General features: G+C 41.3%; 2 protein-coding genes across 3 annotated transcripts; one reads left to right on the forward strand and one right to left on the reverse strand.

The window, feature by feature from the left end:
• The first annotated feature begins 6313 nt into the window (after window positions 1–6313).
• LOC6728429 (ubiquitin-conjugating enzyme E2 4) lies at window positions 6314–7297 on the forward strand. Its single transcript, XM_016176878.2, has 2 exons — window positions 6314–6431; window positions 6492–7297. Exon 2 carries the CDS (start codon window positions 6592–6594, stop codon window positions 7210–7212), a length of 621 nt encoding a protein of 206 aa, XP_016035031.1. The 5' UTR covers window positions 6314–6431; window positions 6492–6591; the 3' UTR covers window positions 7213–7297.
• A 5275-nt stretch (window positions 7298–12572) lies between these two features.
• On the reverse strand, window positions 12573–14909 carry LOC6728430 (band 7 protein AGAP004871). 2 transcript variants are annotated; one of them, XM_016175163.3, is made up of 8 exons: window positions 14682–14909; window positions 14473–14623; window positions 14051–14413; window positions 13824–13989; window positions 13341–13770; window positions 13240–13281; window positions 13025–13087; window positions 12577–12942 (listed from the first exon to the last, which is right to left on the reverse strand). In XM_016175163.3, exons 1-8 carry the CDS (start codon window positions 14887–14889, stop codon window positions 12884–12886), a joined length of 1482 nt encoding a protein of 493 aa, XP_016035033.1. In that variant the 5' UTR covers window positions 14890–14909; the 3' UTR covers window positions 12577–12883. The 2 variants fall into 2 exon arrangements, with proteins under 2 accessions (XP_016035032.1, XP_016035033.1); XM_016175162.3 differs by lacking the exon at window positions 14682–14909 and having other exon boundaries at window positions 12573–12942; window positions 14051–14408; window positions 14473–14612.
• Window positions 14910–16257: the final 1348 nt, after the last annotated feature.

Raw genomic sequence — 16257 nt, forward strand, 5'->3', positions numbered from 1 at the left:
TTTATTTACTAAAATTTCTGCTTCCATACTCCTGCGGTCGAGTTGAATTTTCATTTGATTTCGGTTGGATTTGCGTGAATGGAGTTTAAATTCGATTTGAAGAGTTTCGGCCCTTTGAAGATATTGACTTAAATATCGTTTTAATTGAAATGCCTGAAGTTCACGTTCATAAAGGATAATCGATTTAAATTGAACAAATACCCTATAACGAAATGGAAAAGTTTGAATTTAACCAGCTGCACATTTTTCTTCCATCCATAAAACCTTTTAGTTTTGTTTTTCCGCTTATCATATTTGAATAGGAAAACTCATTTAATTTTCCTGCTCAATTTGATGCGTTTTAATTGCAAATTATAGCTGCGAGCAAATTAGACGAACATGTGTGTAAATTTACCGACATTAACTAAACACAATTTTTGCTCATATTCTGAAGGAAAACCAAAAACTTTTGCTTTGACCTTCACTTGGTTGTATTAATATTTTACTTCTTACTTTTTAGCCGCTCTAATTGCATGTTGCAAACTGAGCAAAAGGTTTATGTACATATTTTTCTAAAAATAAAATATCTGCAGTCCGACTGTCATGTGCCCGTCAACACACAGAATGTTTTGCACACATATCGCATTCAACTATTTGAACAGCATCCGAAATGCGCATAAAAAACTTTTACAATAAATCAGAAAATTTGTAAAACATTACACACGCAGTCATAAACTTACTTACATTCAGATTTGTTGCAAAAATGTTCGGCACCAAATGGAAATTTGTTTACCAAGCTGTTGATGCTGCAGGCTGTTGTATTTTATCTCTACTGTCGCAACAGTTTGCATTATTTGGCGAGAGACATTTTCAAATGTTGTCACTTTTAAAAATATAATTAGAGTGACAAATAAAAGCTCATTAACAAGGATGTACATTTGTGCAACTTTAAACTTTTTTTAATAAAGCTTAAGTTTGTATATTTATGGTATAAAGATTGAATGTATATTAAAAGCAGCTCATTAGCAAGAAATAACATATGTTAACTTATATGAGTTAACTAATATGAGTTACGAGTAACTAAAAACCTAACTGGTCTACATATCCCTATCCGTTTGCTTGTCCATCCGTATGTGAGAGTTGGGACCCTTACAGTTCCTTAGTTTTACTATAATTAATTAGTCACGTAACGGGTATCTTAAAGTCCAGTCAATTGCTTAAAGCGTCCATACTCCTTTCTTTTAATATTGTTCAATATGGCTTGAACAATATTTTATTAAATGTCTTAGCTGAATTGGACTTCACTGTTGGCTGGCGGGGGCAATCAATGTCCGTGACGAGTGAACGATTTAACGATTATGGCGATAAAGAGATTTATCGGCGAACGAGTCAACTGAAGCTATTCAAACACACGCCCACTTCAGACAATCCACTTCCATTTTGAGGAAGCCAAGGACCAAGGATTGTGCGCGAAAGGACTCGCGTGTGTTTTATTGAGCACTAGACTGCACTCACATTTGGGAGCGATTAAAATCGATTTAATCCATTGTCGGCATAAATCAACCAGCCAAAATCATCTGCTGGCGAAGGTCAAAACATCACCAGCCCCTTTTCCTGCCCCAAATGATGAACGGGATCGCAATGTAGGCATAAATACATTACTTCAAAAGTATATTTATCTACGAGTTGGTCTTTGGCTGACAGCATTTATCGGTATTGTCATAGAGGGGAATTGTCATTCATCATCTGTGCTTGCTATCCTTGTAGAAAAAAATATTATTTGCAAGCTCGCTGGCTGAACGATCGATGGAAAGCCTTTTAAATGCAAATGTTTTATTTATATTGCGGAAAAAGAGACGAAGAAAAACGTATTATTGATGTTCCCTATTGTTGGGTTTACTTGAAAAAATTGCAATATTTCGGAGCAACAAAGTGCAAACAAAGGTCCTTTCATACCAGCATACCAATGTCCCCAGCAATATCTCTCCATGTAGTTGCAAGAAATCCTTTTTTGTTACTGACAAGCGATATGCACAGTTTGGTTCTTAAAGTGAAAACAAGTTGCGACATTTTAAGAATATTAAAGTAGCTTTCTAAATGGCTGACCCCGGTCACATCTTGGAAATATTATTATGACCCCACTGAGTGGAAAATTACTTCGCTTGTTGCATTCCATTCAGCTTCACTCCAATTTCCAGCTGCATCTCCATTTGAGCTGCGTTCCCATCGCGTTCATCCATAAATATTCATGTGACCTAATCGGTTTATGACTGCCATAATCGCCAGCACTTTGCACGTCTTTTGGTCATGAAGTTGGCTTAACTTTCTCTAGCTATTTTTTCACTTTTCCATTTCAGTATTCAGCGTCGACATATGTCTGAAATGGAACATGGGTTAATCTTAAGCCTGGTTTTTAAATGGACCGAAGGACTCATTCAGTCAGTTCTTTAAACTGCTTTACCGGTTTAAATCCTTTTTCGATAACTAAGAAGATTGCTGCATTAAAAAATATAAATCAATTCTGAATTGTCAGTTGATTTTAATCTAGTTTGCTAATACACATATATAATTCAGTTATTTTAAAGAGATACTCGGGCGTATACGTAATTTTTACGTTTGCTAGGTAGTACATCTCCAAATGTATGCTTAAATCCCCACCTCACCTTTTAAAATCAACGAAATCATTCAAACTCCTTGGGATTTAGTGCACGCAATCACAAATCGCGTTCGAAACGTAAAAAATATTCAATAAAAATGGAATTCGACTTACATATGTGTGCGTTACAGCCAAGTGTCAGCAAAGAAAAAGCGCGTATATTTACGCGACATATTTACGGCGTTTTAAATGAAAGCACGTGTTTAGCAAGGCAAACGATGGCGCTTATGCCTCAAATATCGCACCTAACTCGCGCCACAAAAAATAAACAGCGAAGCTACAAGGTACAAGCAAATGTGGCAGGAGCATCAGCATCAGCATCAGCCAAACCAGGCAACCTGAAACGAGACCATAAAATGGCGAACGTTGGCAATAAAAACTAGAACAACTGCCAGTGGGCCAAAAGCTGGGGCAATTGGGGCAGATGGTGGGTAAGTGGGTGGTGGGCGGTGGGTTGGTTGGTTGTTGGGTGGCTGATGGAGGTTCTAAACGCGGGCAGGTGGAGCGCATTACTTTGAAAGTACATTGAGCTTGAAAATGACTTTGTAAATGGCGCTCGACAAATATTTTATTACTGGGGAACAGCAACAATTTACTTTGTTTTCCCCCCTCCAGATTTTCCCTGAGTTTGGCTGCCACTTTTCGCTGGCCCGCAGTTTTTTTTTTTTTTTATCATGTTTCGCTTTAATTTTAAATCAAACAATTATTAGCACCACTGCTTTCACCCTTGAGTTTCGTCATTCTTTTCGAAATAATTGGCTTGTAGTTCTTGGGTTTCTTGCTAAATTTTAATTTATTACCTAAAGAAAATGATGATGAATATTTCGTAACTAAATATGGGTAAATTTTATAACCAGTAAAAAAATATATATGAAAATTGTTCCTTCTTTTTATATATAAGTTAAAATAAAGAAATTCAATTCCATTTTGTTTTTTATCATTTAAGCCATTGACAGATTTTTTTGTATTTTTTTTTTTTTTTGAAGTAATTAGTGCATATGCGTTAATATTTTGCATTAAAGCTTTTATCGTTAGAAATTGAGACCAAAAAGCCATGGCATTCAAAAAAACCAATCCCTGCTAATCCCAAATAATGCGTAAATCAACGTATATTATATTCGATTTAATGCAAACTTTATAATCGATGACAACGAAAATGCCATTTAATTCCATCTTTATTGGCTAAAATTTGTTGTTCATTTTAGCGCCTGCTGTGAAATTTAATTAAAAATTATCAAGTTAATTTCACAAATTTGTGTGTATTTTACTACCTCCACAGGGGATGTCCACCAGTTCCAGTGAAGAATGCCTCCAGGGGCGCCACCATGGGATGGCATCGGGTCGGCGGCGGGCTGAGTTATGGAATGTTGCCAAAATGCCAGCGGGTTAGACCTGCGGTTGCGGTTTGCCCTGTTCTGGCCCGAACGAGTCCGGATTCTGGACTGGTGCTGGAACTCAGGTCCTCCACGTTTCTGGCTTTTGAGTTATCCTTTTCGCGGTTACCTTTTGTCGCTTGCCATTGTTTTAGCTGGTCTATTGTTGGAAATTTCGTGGATTGGGTGGGGCTGGAGTGAAAAAGGGGCTATGGTCCCAACTGTTTGGACCAGGCCATTGTTTTGGGGCCTAGTAAAGGAATTTCTTTTTTTTTCGCCGGGTTTCGCTGTTTTCACTTGTTGAAGTGTTGACTTTGACGTGGTCAATGCTTGGGCGCCATAACAGCTTCATTACGGTGCCCGTTCCCAGTTGATTACAATTCACGAAATTAACGCCCATGTTGAGATTACTCCGTAATGCCTTTGCCAAGGAGATAACCCAACCATTTTACCCCCCGGCCAGCACTTTCTGAGAGTCATCCTTGGGCTGCCGCGCGTAGTTTGCATTAATTTCGCGTTAATTTTCCGCGATAATCGTATTTCTTCGTATAATAGTCTGAAACTGGTTGTCGGGGCGGGGACTCCCATATTGCTTTAATGACGGCTAAAAAGCTCTTAATGGCATCTATTTGAGATTTTATTTATGCACTCGAAAATCACATTGAAGCGTGGCTACTTCCATTTTTGCTTGCTTGGCTGCGGATTCAATGCGAAAGTTGGTTTATATCTACTTTATATCTACTGAAAAGGGAGAGATGGCAGGCCAACTAGTCTGGAATTTTAATGCCGAGGGTATATATATTGCAATTCCTTTACTTTAGATAAAGGAATTTATTGATTTGTAGAGTCCACTTCCACTTCTACAGCTTTTTATTGAACTTTTTAATCAGATTTCAATTGCTTTTCCTACTCTATATTATATTAGCAAATATACATAGATACAAAATTTAAAAAGAACATCCTTGAAAGGTGTAACCGTCTTTCGGTTCTATATTTGCCAGATAAAGTTATCCAAATAAATTCCAATTTTACTTTAGCTACTGCCTGTAAATTCAAGCTGATAAAATAGATATTGGATATTGACGTTTTTGTTCTGCAATGTCCAACTCCATTTTTAGATATTTCAACCGAGTTTCAAAGCGTTTTTTCATTGTAATCCCAAATCGGTTTTGTTTGATTTGCTGTCCATGGCTGGCAAATTAAAAGTCGCATGAATTGGCCCCAGCAAACAGTGGCGGAGCTTATTCCATGGATTTTGTTACAAGGGGGAGCTAAAGGGGTTTGGGGAAATGAGCAATGGACCTTCAACAAAATTCTAATTATTCATTGTCGACGCGCCGCTCGCTGACAGCGAAAACAATGAGCGCACTCAACTGTGAAAACTGCAACAAAGCGCATTCCAAACCCAGACTGAAAAAGACAGGGAGGGATGTGACTGAGGGTGGTTTAAAAATGCGGGGGGGAGTGACGCATTTACTGTCGCACTAAAAATAAAGCTTCGGGCCAAAGGATTCGCCAGCCATGAGAAACATTGTCAACATTTTTTACAATTTTCTAGTCGTTATTTACCATTGTTTCAGCTCCGACCATTGTAGGAGATGCACAAATACAGATTCAGATACAGATGGAGATACAAATATAGATGCGCAGATACAGATGCAATCCCTTAGATACGGGTGCTTGTATCCATGACTGTTGGCTATGGCAGCAATTTGCAGCATTTAGTCCGAGTCCATTTAACTTTAATGCACTCGCAGTCTGGCTCTTCCATTGGAGTTATCACAGCTTCCTTTATGGAAACGCCAGCAGACGATCTTTGATTTATTGCCAGCAGTCAGAGAAGCATTCAACTTGCAATGTCCACTTATAGAAGTGGGTGATTTCGGTTGCAAGGACACAGCTCATCCTTCTTGTGCACGATTGTCATTGCCTTGGGTCATTCGACTGGTTCCCCGGTGTCCAATTGCAAACAGTTGGCATTAGGGCCAAAATATTTTGCCCAACTATCTGACCCACGCCCAATTAATGAATGCTCGGCCCAGAGCCAAAATCCTCTTAGACGCAATGCGACAAGTTCGAAAAAAACAAAACCAGGAAATAAAAAACTCTATAAATTCTCACTTTCACAGGCTATCGATTTGGCTTAGGCTTTTCAAAATTGGCAGCTGACCAAAAAAATAACAATGTAACATTCTTTACAAAAATACTAAATACACAAGCTTAAAGGTCATGAAATTGGTTTACTTTATTTCTAATATAAAATGTCATCCTAAAGTAAATAGTGTTTAGATTTGACTTCAGCAAGCCAAGCTTTTTAAAATTTGTAATCTAGTTTTGATTGGTAAGTTAGAGTAGGCGGTAGTTTTATACATATTTGTATTAAATTTCAATGAAAAAGGAGCAAAATTCTGGTTTGATTTTATGTAAGTATAAAATCTTATTTAAATCTTGCACGTATGGAGATTAACCAGCCCAACCGCCAGCTGCATAGTTTTGAAGGTACCTCTGTGTAGCAGACGAGTGCACTCAAAATACGAGTAGATCCGATTCAGTGGCGGCACAGGACAGAACGCCAGAATACACATGGCCGAGCAATTGCTGGTGAACACGACGTTGCCGATGGCGGGGCGCCGCCTGGACCGGGATGTTAACCGGCTGATGGCGTCGGGCTACCGCACCACCGTGGACGACGACATGACCAACCTGAATGTTTGCCTCGAGGGGCCACTGGGCAGTGCCTACGAGGGTGGCATTTGGACGGTAAATGTGACCATGCCGCAGGACTATCCGCTGACGGCGCCGCGCGTTCGCTTTGTCACCAAGATCCTGCACCCAAACATCGAATTCATCACGGGCCTGGTCTGCATGAATGTCCTTAAGCAGGCTTGGTCATCCAGCTATGACCTGGTTAACATATTCGAAACGTTTCTGCCACAGCTGCTGCGTCACCCGAATCCTCACGACTCACTGAATCACCAGGCCGCCGCCATCATGAAACACTCGGAGAAACTCTTCCGCGAGCACGTTATCCTTTGCATGAAGACGTACGCCATGCCCGTCAACCTTCCGACGCGAAAACTGGTGGAGGAGGGCCTCGAGAAACGCTCCTCGGATCTCAGTCTATCCGACCTGCTGACGGACTCGGATGATGACGATGTTGGAAACAGGAACAACGCTCACATTGCCCTGCCAGGATCAAGCTAGCCATTGAGTATTCGGGAGGTCTTTTTTGTGTCTGTGTATGATAAAAGATTGTATACGGACAAATATATCGAAATTTTAAGTAAAATGATCTAATGTAACCCGTTCGTATCTATTAACAGCTTTAAGTTCACATCTAATTTAAGATAATCCTCATCAAAAGTTTATGACAATTAACAATTTTATGGCTTGTCCAATGCCTTGAAGAAATGTTTGATATTAAATTGTGCGCCTTAATTGTGTCGAGTGGGATGAAACCAGATTGCTGTAATGTTCCGATACGAAATTAATTTCGCTCCATTAAGGACAATTAGAAATTCAATGACCATAATTAAAACGGATGCCAACTTCAGTCAACACGTCCAAAGAGCTCCTAACAGGTGATTTCTGATTAATTTGTCTGATTAGGCTAAATGCCAGAAAGGTTTTGGTAATCCTATTATGTGGTTCAGTTCAAAAGTGCAGTCATGTGAAAACAACGATTTAATTGTGATAATTATTTAAACAATTGTTTTTGAAGGCCCAAGAGGCTGAACCCAGCTAGATGACAGTTCAAAGTTTGAAAGCCATAACAATGGAGCTAAATGGTTGATAAATTGTATTTGATACGATTGTGGAGTGGGAGAAACGGTTGTCAATTTAAACCGAAACTTAAAGGCTGGCAAACAATCATTAATTGGTTGGATTTCGAATGGAGTTTCCATTGTCTGTACAACTTTACTGCTATCCTTCTAGTTGAGACTCGAATGGGGGTGCAGGCCAATCTATATCTGTGGGATAAAAATTGGATAAGTGATGATTCGCAAAACTGACGAAATGAATTCGTCTGCCTGTCCCCAAGTCTGGTTGAATACGACTATGATGTGGGGATGGGGGCCACCGAGACGTGAATTTGGCTTTATTGACGCCTGCTACCTTGGCCTGGTCTGAATCTCTGACTGAATGGCTGGCCACCTATCTTCCTGCCCGCCTGCCTATCAGTCCCAAAGACCATGGCCAATGTGAGTGCAGTGTTCCAGACAGTTGCGCAGACAATCCTGGATATCCGAGGATGAGAACGGAGCTTGGGGGGCTTCAGGGGTTTCGGCCAGGTCGAATGCCTGCCTGTCTGCGTGTGTTGCCATCGAATTAGAATACGATGTGGCTCTCTCTCTCCTGAAAGGAATTTATGCAATAGTCGTTGCCATTTTCGACTCTGAATGACTTTATCTTCACATTTCCACAACGAAATGATGTCTTTAGTGAGACATTCGATTGAAAATGATTGGGTCTGAGGAACGAAATGCAATTGGAGCCAGATCTTTTGTTCTCTTTGAGGTACAAACACGTGGCGTTCATTAAATTATGCTTAAATTTTGATTTTCTGACTGGAATTGAATATGTAGATATCCATCAAATTCAATTTATATTTAATTTCATTTGTTAATTTTCATCCACCAGCTTGGCTTTTAATCTAATTTTTTGCCCTGAAGCATTTTATTTTGCACGGATCAAACAAGTTTCAATCGCCTGCCAATTGCAGGTAAATGTTTACTGCCAAAGTCTTAGTATCCAAAGGAGCAGTCTGCATGGGCTTGACATTTCATAAAACGTATATCAATCATCTAATCAAACAACTTCGATAAAACATTTTGCGCCAGACATCCGTGAGCCCAGCTCTGACTTAAACGAAAAATCCTTGAGCAAGGCACTGAAAGCACTTTTCAATGGCCAACTGAATGGGTCAATAGACGGTTAAAGCCAACTGTCCTGGAATTGAGCATGCATCCGCTAGCGCTAATTTATTCAAGTCAATTGACTCGCAGCGAGGCGAGTCGAGTTTAGTTGACTCTGCACGGTAATGCCACGCGGAGGCTAGCCTCATTAGCATATTCTAATTAATTTATATTATTCCAGGATGCACAAAACTTAATTGGTATGGACCACTTAGTTAATGAAATTGAAGCTGCCGCCAGGCTGGTACTGTCTCCAGCCCTTTGGAGGAGTCGTTCTGTCTTTATATTCCGGTATTCATGCCAAATTCTTAGCTGCTGACAATTTGGCGTGACTGGGAATGAAAACCAGGCACTTCGCTCGTACTTGATGGAAAGTTTGCAGTGGTACAGGGTTGACAACATTCCACAACAATCTCTGCGAATCCGCCCCCTTTGGACTTATTCTCATTAAGGAGCGGGTCCTTTCACGAGAGTTCCCGAGTTGTTGGCAAACAAAATTCGGTCGTCGTCTTCGCCGAGTTAGTTATGACTGCCAACTTTCCGACACACAATTTGCATTTGGGTTTTTCCCTCCACCTGGCCAAGGAGTTCCACTGCTTGCAAGTTATTTCTTTCGCCCTGTTTGACAACCAAAGGACATGTGTTCCAGTTCCTTGAAGGACCTCATTCCTTCCATTCTTTTTTTCACTCGGCTAATTTATGCCAAGACAGTAGTTTGTTGATGATGAAGAAGATGGGAATACGTTTGCCGGAGACACACCTTTGTGTGTGTCCCCGCATAAATGTCTTGTTAATTCCAGAAAACCCAGGCAATCGTTCCCTCCACTCAAAGGTACTCAACATTCCGTTGGACTAACCACACTTTGAGACCCTTGAGAGTTCTCCGGCACAGCGGTTTGGCTTACCGGGTTCTCTCCCCCCGAACATGACCATTGTTTGCCTACACAATTGGGTACCCACCACCACCTGAGCACCCAACTGGTGGCTGGGAATGTGCAATGTCAGGGATTGAAGCCGTGTCTTTGGACATACGCCAAACAATGCAGCTTCAATTACCAGGCAGCTTACAGCTTGTTTAGCCGAGAATGTTTTTGTTCGAATCCTTAGTGGTTAGGCTCGAGGAACCTCATTCCGACTAGGAAGATTGTTTGCGAACACACACCTTCCGTGGCAGCCCAAAGTTTCCCTAATGATGCAGACACTGTGGAGCATCTCAATTAGTAGTTAGACCTGAAATAGAAGTGGAATGTGTGCGCAGTATAGAGTATAAAATTTAAACGGTTTATATTATTTTGAATATTATTAAATAAATAAATCCGTCAATACCAAATCGAACGATAAGGTTCTCCGATTGCTAACCATTTACTAATTCATCAAAAGAAACAATTTCCCTGCAATCCTCGACAAAAACAGAAATCATCCATCTGCCCTTAAGATAAATCTAAGCGGATGTAAGACAACCCCGTACGCTTCCAAGAAAATCACATCCAACCTTGAATTGGAATGCGAATGATAAAGTAAGGCAGTGAATGCCACTCAGGTCTGCCCCATTCAAATTGCTGGACATTAAACGGATGTCGATAAATGAGATTGACAATGACAAACATGAAAGCGAAAAAGTAGCCAGAACGGAGACCGAACTCCCCCAGCCCCGCAGAGTCAATAAAATCCCCAAAAAGCAAAATCCCCACAGTGAGGTCACTGGGATAAGCTAAAAAAAGGGAAATGTTAAACCAAAGCGGAGAGATCTGAGTGACAGCTGAACCTCTGCGCCCCTTACCCTTTTGGTCCCCTTTTTTGGCTCATGGGCCCGTCTCCGGGTTAACAGATGGCAGAACATATACGGTCACAGTACCACATATGTCAACCGGAGCCAGTCCGGATGATTGCAGGCCAGTGGTGGTACACTCACAAATACAAACTCCATTCCAGTTTAATAGTATCTGGAATCAAAAACCAGCTTAAATCAATAAACTAAACATGGCTTACAATGGGTGTATCCACTGAAATCAAATGTTAAAGTTCTTGCGGATTTATTAAATGGCTATTTAATTGCTTTTCTATTGCCACCAAATACTTTTAAATTCCACCTTTTTTGTGAAGTGTAACAATGGGTTGGGAAGGCACAGGAGATGGTCAACTGAAATGAGCAAATGTCAAGTGCATGCCCGAAGAAGGAAGGCAAAAACAAATCAAAGCCAATGGCATAGCCGGCATTTGTCAGCGTTTTGTTTAAACGTGAATTAAAGAATCTCCGTTCCCGGGGGGAGTGAGGACTTTGTAATCCACACATTTTCATGTGGTAGATTGCTTATTTGGCTGTTGGCCACTTGGCGAGAGTGGCAAGTGCAAACATGGGTTCCCGGGATCTGAGCCCCACTTTCTGCTGCTGTTGCTACTGCTGCATGTGCCATTTGCATAAATCAAATTTGAATTTGCATTGCTGCCTGCAACGAGCAGCTTCAGTGGGTGAGAAGGAGCCGCCGCAGCGGCAGCAGCTGCTGCTCCTACCTCCTGTCGCAAAACTCAAAGCTCCGTTCTCCGCAGGCACACACACACACACACGCAGGCAGCCAGGTGTTCCAGCTGGATAAACACGTACACACAAAGAAGGATGAGTGCAGTAGGATCCACCTGTGAGTGTGTGTGCTCGAACACGCACAGGGCAATGAGCACGCAGCCAAACTTACGCACGCTCGCCTGCCACACAGAGACGCAAAAACAAATGAGAATGCAAACACACACAGGCGCAGGCACAAATAGCGACAAAGCAGTGCCAAAAACTCACTTCCGACAAAAGAAGCCCAAACGATGTGCCATTAAAAGCTAAAAGCCAGTCAAAACTCCAGAGTCAAGAGCCTCGAGGAAAAACTTTCTGCATTCCCTATTTATAGCATACTTTTCTGCGCTTGTGGGAGCTCAGTTGCATAGAAATCATTCTAAAGCTTTTTCTATTTCTACAGGTGAAAATACCACTAACTTAATAATGAATCTAATTAATTCTTAATATACATTCATCATATTTTAAAGCTACAGCTTCTTGCAGTGGATCTGCACAATATTACTCATACGCCACGTATCACTTCCGAGATATTTAATATGAAATTCGTTTTATTTATTAGAACTGCTAAAATGAATAGCTTAGACTTGCAGTTTAGATGTCTAGATTCTGACATTTTGGTGGGTTGTTGCCCTTGTTGTCAAGCTCACATTTCCTTTGATTTCTTCGCAATTTCTTGCACATTAGCTGAAGAACTTTCGTTGCTACGTTACGTTGCACACACACACACACACGTTCGGAATTCGTGCCCACACACACAGAAAGTGCATTAACATCCTGGCACGCCCACAGCCCACTTTTGTGGCAACTTTTTGCCTTGTCCAAATTAAATAATGCGCAAAGTTGAGCAAATTTATAATGTTACTCCGAAATTGTTGAGTGACTTTTGAGTACATTTTTGCTGTCTGGGATAATTGCAAGTTAATTGGTTACGCTTGATAATTACGAATTTATGACAGCAAGATATTCAAAGAACATGGAATGTAGTAAAATAGAATTGTCAGTTCAAAATTTATGATTTAGGTAATAGTTGAAGAAGGAAGACCTTGGGCCATAAATAATCTGTTTGGAATAGATGATTAACTATATTTTATCACGCCATTGAAGTATCGACTCGAAAACTCCCAATTTATTAAAGGAGATAAATTGCCACCCGAGATCCATTCTCACCGCGAATGAAAAATACCCAGTGTTCAGCTATTTTTTATCGTGTCCCAAAAAAAACCGCTTGGAGGCCATTCAATGGCAGTGTCAATGTCGCTCCAGTGGAAAGGGGAGCAGGGATAATGCCCTTCAATCAAGTTTGTGGCCCCATCGGCTGACGTGACTGTTGCTCATTTCACGCTTGGCCTTCCCATTGTCCTGCTACCAGGAGGCTGCCAGCCAGCCCGCCGGCTGATTACCAACGAGTTCGCAGGAAGTCCCGATAAGATTGCAGGTCCATAAACGCCAGGCCTCCTGTTGGAAAAGAAATTTCGAGACATGGCGACGCTTAGAGGCGGTGGGACCACAAATCACTTTGTATTTATATATCACTCGCCTGGTCGACGTGGAGCAGTGCGCTTCTGATTCGTCTCGGCAGTGTCAACGTCATCGGGAAACTCTTAAAAAAAAAGAATAAATAAAAAGCTTTAATAAATCTTATGTAGCCAAAAATTGGGTTAGTGACTACTTTTGATGTGCTTATTTGAAAAAATAGTTTACTCAATTTATTAAATCATTTGGGTGAGGAAAATTTTAAATTATAGGCCATACTCGCAGGACTTTGTTTAACACACTCCATTTCGTAGGCGACATCTGGAAAATTTGATAAGAAAAATCAGATTAAACCTTTAGTAAGCGGCGTTTTTTTATACATGTAGGTCTCCGATTTTCCACATCTATTCTAACTTCTCGGCCTTCTTTGGTTTCTTGATTTAATGCTATGGCTTCACCAGCACCTTTCATAACACTCTTGGAGGAACAGGGTTCATTTGGGTCACTTGATTTGTCACCTGCTCTTGTAGTTTGGTTCTTCTCGTCCTTACCAGAAAAAATAAATTTGGACAAAAGTCCTCCACCACTTCCGCCACTGAAACCATCAGAACCACCACCTTCCTTTCGGGTTTCCTGGCTACCTCCGGCAACATCTTCCTTCTTAGTTTCTTTGCCACCACCACCTCCACCACCTTTTTTTCGCCCCTCTTTGCCAGACATAAAGGGTTCCATCATCTCCAGAGGAATAGGATAAATTATCCTTACTCTTCGCTCCGAGGCGATCGATGAAAGGATCTGCAGATGCCTCAGCTAAACCAGAAAAATGAATTTAATCAAAAGCTTCACAAATCCGAAATTGTTACCTGTAGTGTAATCTTGTTCTCCGACATCACATCGGAGGCCTCCTTCAGCGCCTTGGAAGCCTTTAGCTCACCTTCGGCCAGAATTATCTTGGCACGAGCTTCCCTCACAGCCTCGGCCTCGCTGGCCAAGGATCTTTCAAGACTAGTTGGTAATGTGATATCCATTCTGTTTTTAAAATACGTAAACACTAATCAATTCTGACAACATCCATAAAACATATGCTTACACATCCACCCGCTCAACGCGAACTCCCCAGCGATATGTGATTCCCGCTACTGCCTGCTGAATTTCCCTGGAGAGTTGCTGCCTGGAGGTCAAGAGGACATTAAGCGTCTTCGATCCCACGATATTACGCAGCGTGACCTGGGATAAGAGCTGGGTGGCCTGTTTTGCATCGTCCACTTGGATAATGGAGTCAATGGGACTATAGATGCTGTAGTACACAACGGCATTTACGGTAATCGTAACCGAATCCTTTGTAAGCACATCCTGCGGGCGAACATTGGTCACGTCGGTTCGCATATCTACTCTGTGAGTATCATCGATGCACGGCAGGATAAAGACCAATCCTGGGCCTCGAAGACCTTTCCTGGGAGAGATAGAGGTCAAATTAGCCATTAGAAGCTGGTAATGTATGTGAAACTCCACCTAAGACGACCTAGGCGTAGGATAATCATTCGAGAGTACTCGGGAACTATGGTTAGACAACAAAATATGGAAAAGGGGAAGGTTATGATCACAAGGAACCAGCAAATTCCGGTTGCAACCTTCTCGAACGTGGTATCCTTATTGTCCTCAGCTGAAAAATATGCTGGCTTATAGAAAAGAACCAGGACATTTGGTTAGATTGCCCATACAGGTTTGAATATATCGACTCGGTGGTGGCCTAGGTCCACCATCAGCTGAAGGTCGTTTGAATTCCTTGGGGGGTATCTTTTGGTCATGTTTACTCATCTCTGAATTAGATGCCGCATCTTTCCTTTCGTTTTGATCGTTCATAACGCCAATTTTGATAATAAATTTCAGTAAAAATAAATTACGTTTCTTGTGTGTATGATGTTTCATTCAAAGCTTATACTACGAAATAAAATATTTGACCCAGGAAGACCCCTGATATACCCCTATGAATATTCTCATTTATTTTCGCCATGCAAGTGAGGAAAATTCGAGCAAATAAGAAGGGGGTGTTGAATTGCACATAACCCGCAAGAGCTCATAAATTTCCCTTTTTTCCAGCTAGAAAAGCTCAACTGCAACCCATTCACTGTCGACCCGCAAAAACACCAAAAGTGCACATTACTCTGCTTATAAGCAAGCCACATTTTTCCACAGAATTCATCGGTGACAGCGGGGGAAAAGGTTCAGCATATGAGATGGGGGATCGGAAGCTAATGGAAATACATATTGGGCAGAGATGTAACCAACCGGCGGCTTTGGTGTCATAAGAAAATTCGTGATTCTTGTTTTCATTTGAAAAATGGGACTAATTAGCAGAGTGCTACATAATACAAAATAATGTGAAGCAATTCGCCAATAAGGGTAAAACGTATAATAAAACCTTACAAATATATATTATTTAAATTAAATATGAATACATGGTATATTTTATTGAAGAACACTTCATATCCTTATCCATTCAAATCTTTTCTAAATTTAAAGTAAGCTGTCTTATTAAAAAGTTATTCAATATGAATTTCCATGCCAACATATCTTCTACGAAATTTCCTCACAACTTATTAAGTATTTCCCTATTGCTCTTACAACTTTGAAACGCACTGTACCGTAGGCCAGAGGTGCCGCGGCAAAAGTGTCAAAATCTGACATGGAAAAATGAACCCAACACGAAGAGCTCCTAATTTTAGTAACAAAAGCGTTTGGCGGGCTTCTTTGTGACGCGGAAAACCCAAAGAACTCTGGAAAGTTGGAAAAGTGGCCGGAAGAAGAAGAGACGGTGCTGGCGAGAAGGCTTTTCCGATGATAATACCTGGCGGCGTGAACGTGACGATGACTGGCACGATAACATTGAAATATTACCTTGGCCAAGTCTCCGTTGCGCCCGCTGCCAAAAGATTCCCGGATGATGGGGCTGCCCAATTTTTCCGGCTCCCATCGTGGGCAATTATAATTAGATGTGACTGACGGTGGGAGCTCAATTAAAAGCCACGTGGCTGGGCGAGCACCAAAAATTGGGTTAAAACGTGCAGCGCACAAATACTCGTGTGCTCGTGTGGAAATGCAGCGCGGCCAAAAAACCGCTCGAAATTGTTTCTATTTCAATTTGCCAGCTTGGTTTTCGGGGTGCGGAAGCGTGACATTTGGACTATGCCGATATTTATGCTTTCCCGGGCTCAAATACCCACTTTTACACAACTTTCGGTTGGGGTAACCAAGGGCCGCGGGGGGTGTGGGTGCGGTGGAAAAGTTTTCGTTTTC

The sequence above is a fragment of the Drosophila simulans genome, chromosome 3R (genome assembly GCF_016746395.2).
Source record: "Drosophila simulans strain w501 chromosome 3R, Prin_Dsim_3.1, whole genome shotgun sequence".
In the NCBI taxonomy this organism is placed as follows: domain Eukaryota; kingdom Metazoa; phylum Arthropoda; class Insecta; order Diptera; family Drosophilidae; genus Drosophila; species Drosophila simulans.

Excerpts from the sequence above, each read along its gene's own strand:
- LOC6728429 (XM_016176878.2), top strand. The coding sequence starts at position 6,592 with ATGGCCGAGCAATTGCTGGTGAACACGACGTTGCCGATGGCGGGGCGC.
- LOC6728430 (XM_016175163.3), bottom strand. The coding sequence starts at position 14,889 with ATGAAACATCATACACACAAGAAACGTAATTTATTTTTACTGAAATTT. Across the intron at positions 13,088-13,239 it reads TGTTAAACAAAGTCCTGCGA|AGTTTCCCGATGACGTTGAC; the intron begins GTATGGCCTATA and ends TTTTTTTTTAAG. Across the intron at positions 12,943-13,024 it reads CACTGCTCCACGTCGACCAG|GAGGCCTGGCGTTTATGGAC; the intron begins GCGAGTGATATA and ends CTTTTCCAACAG.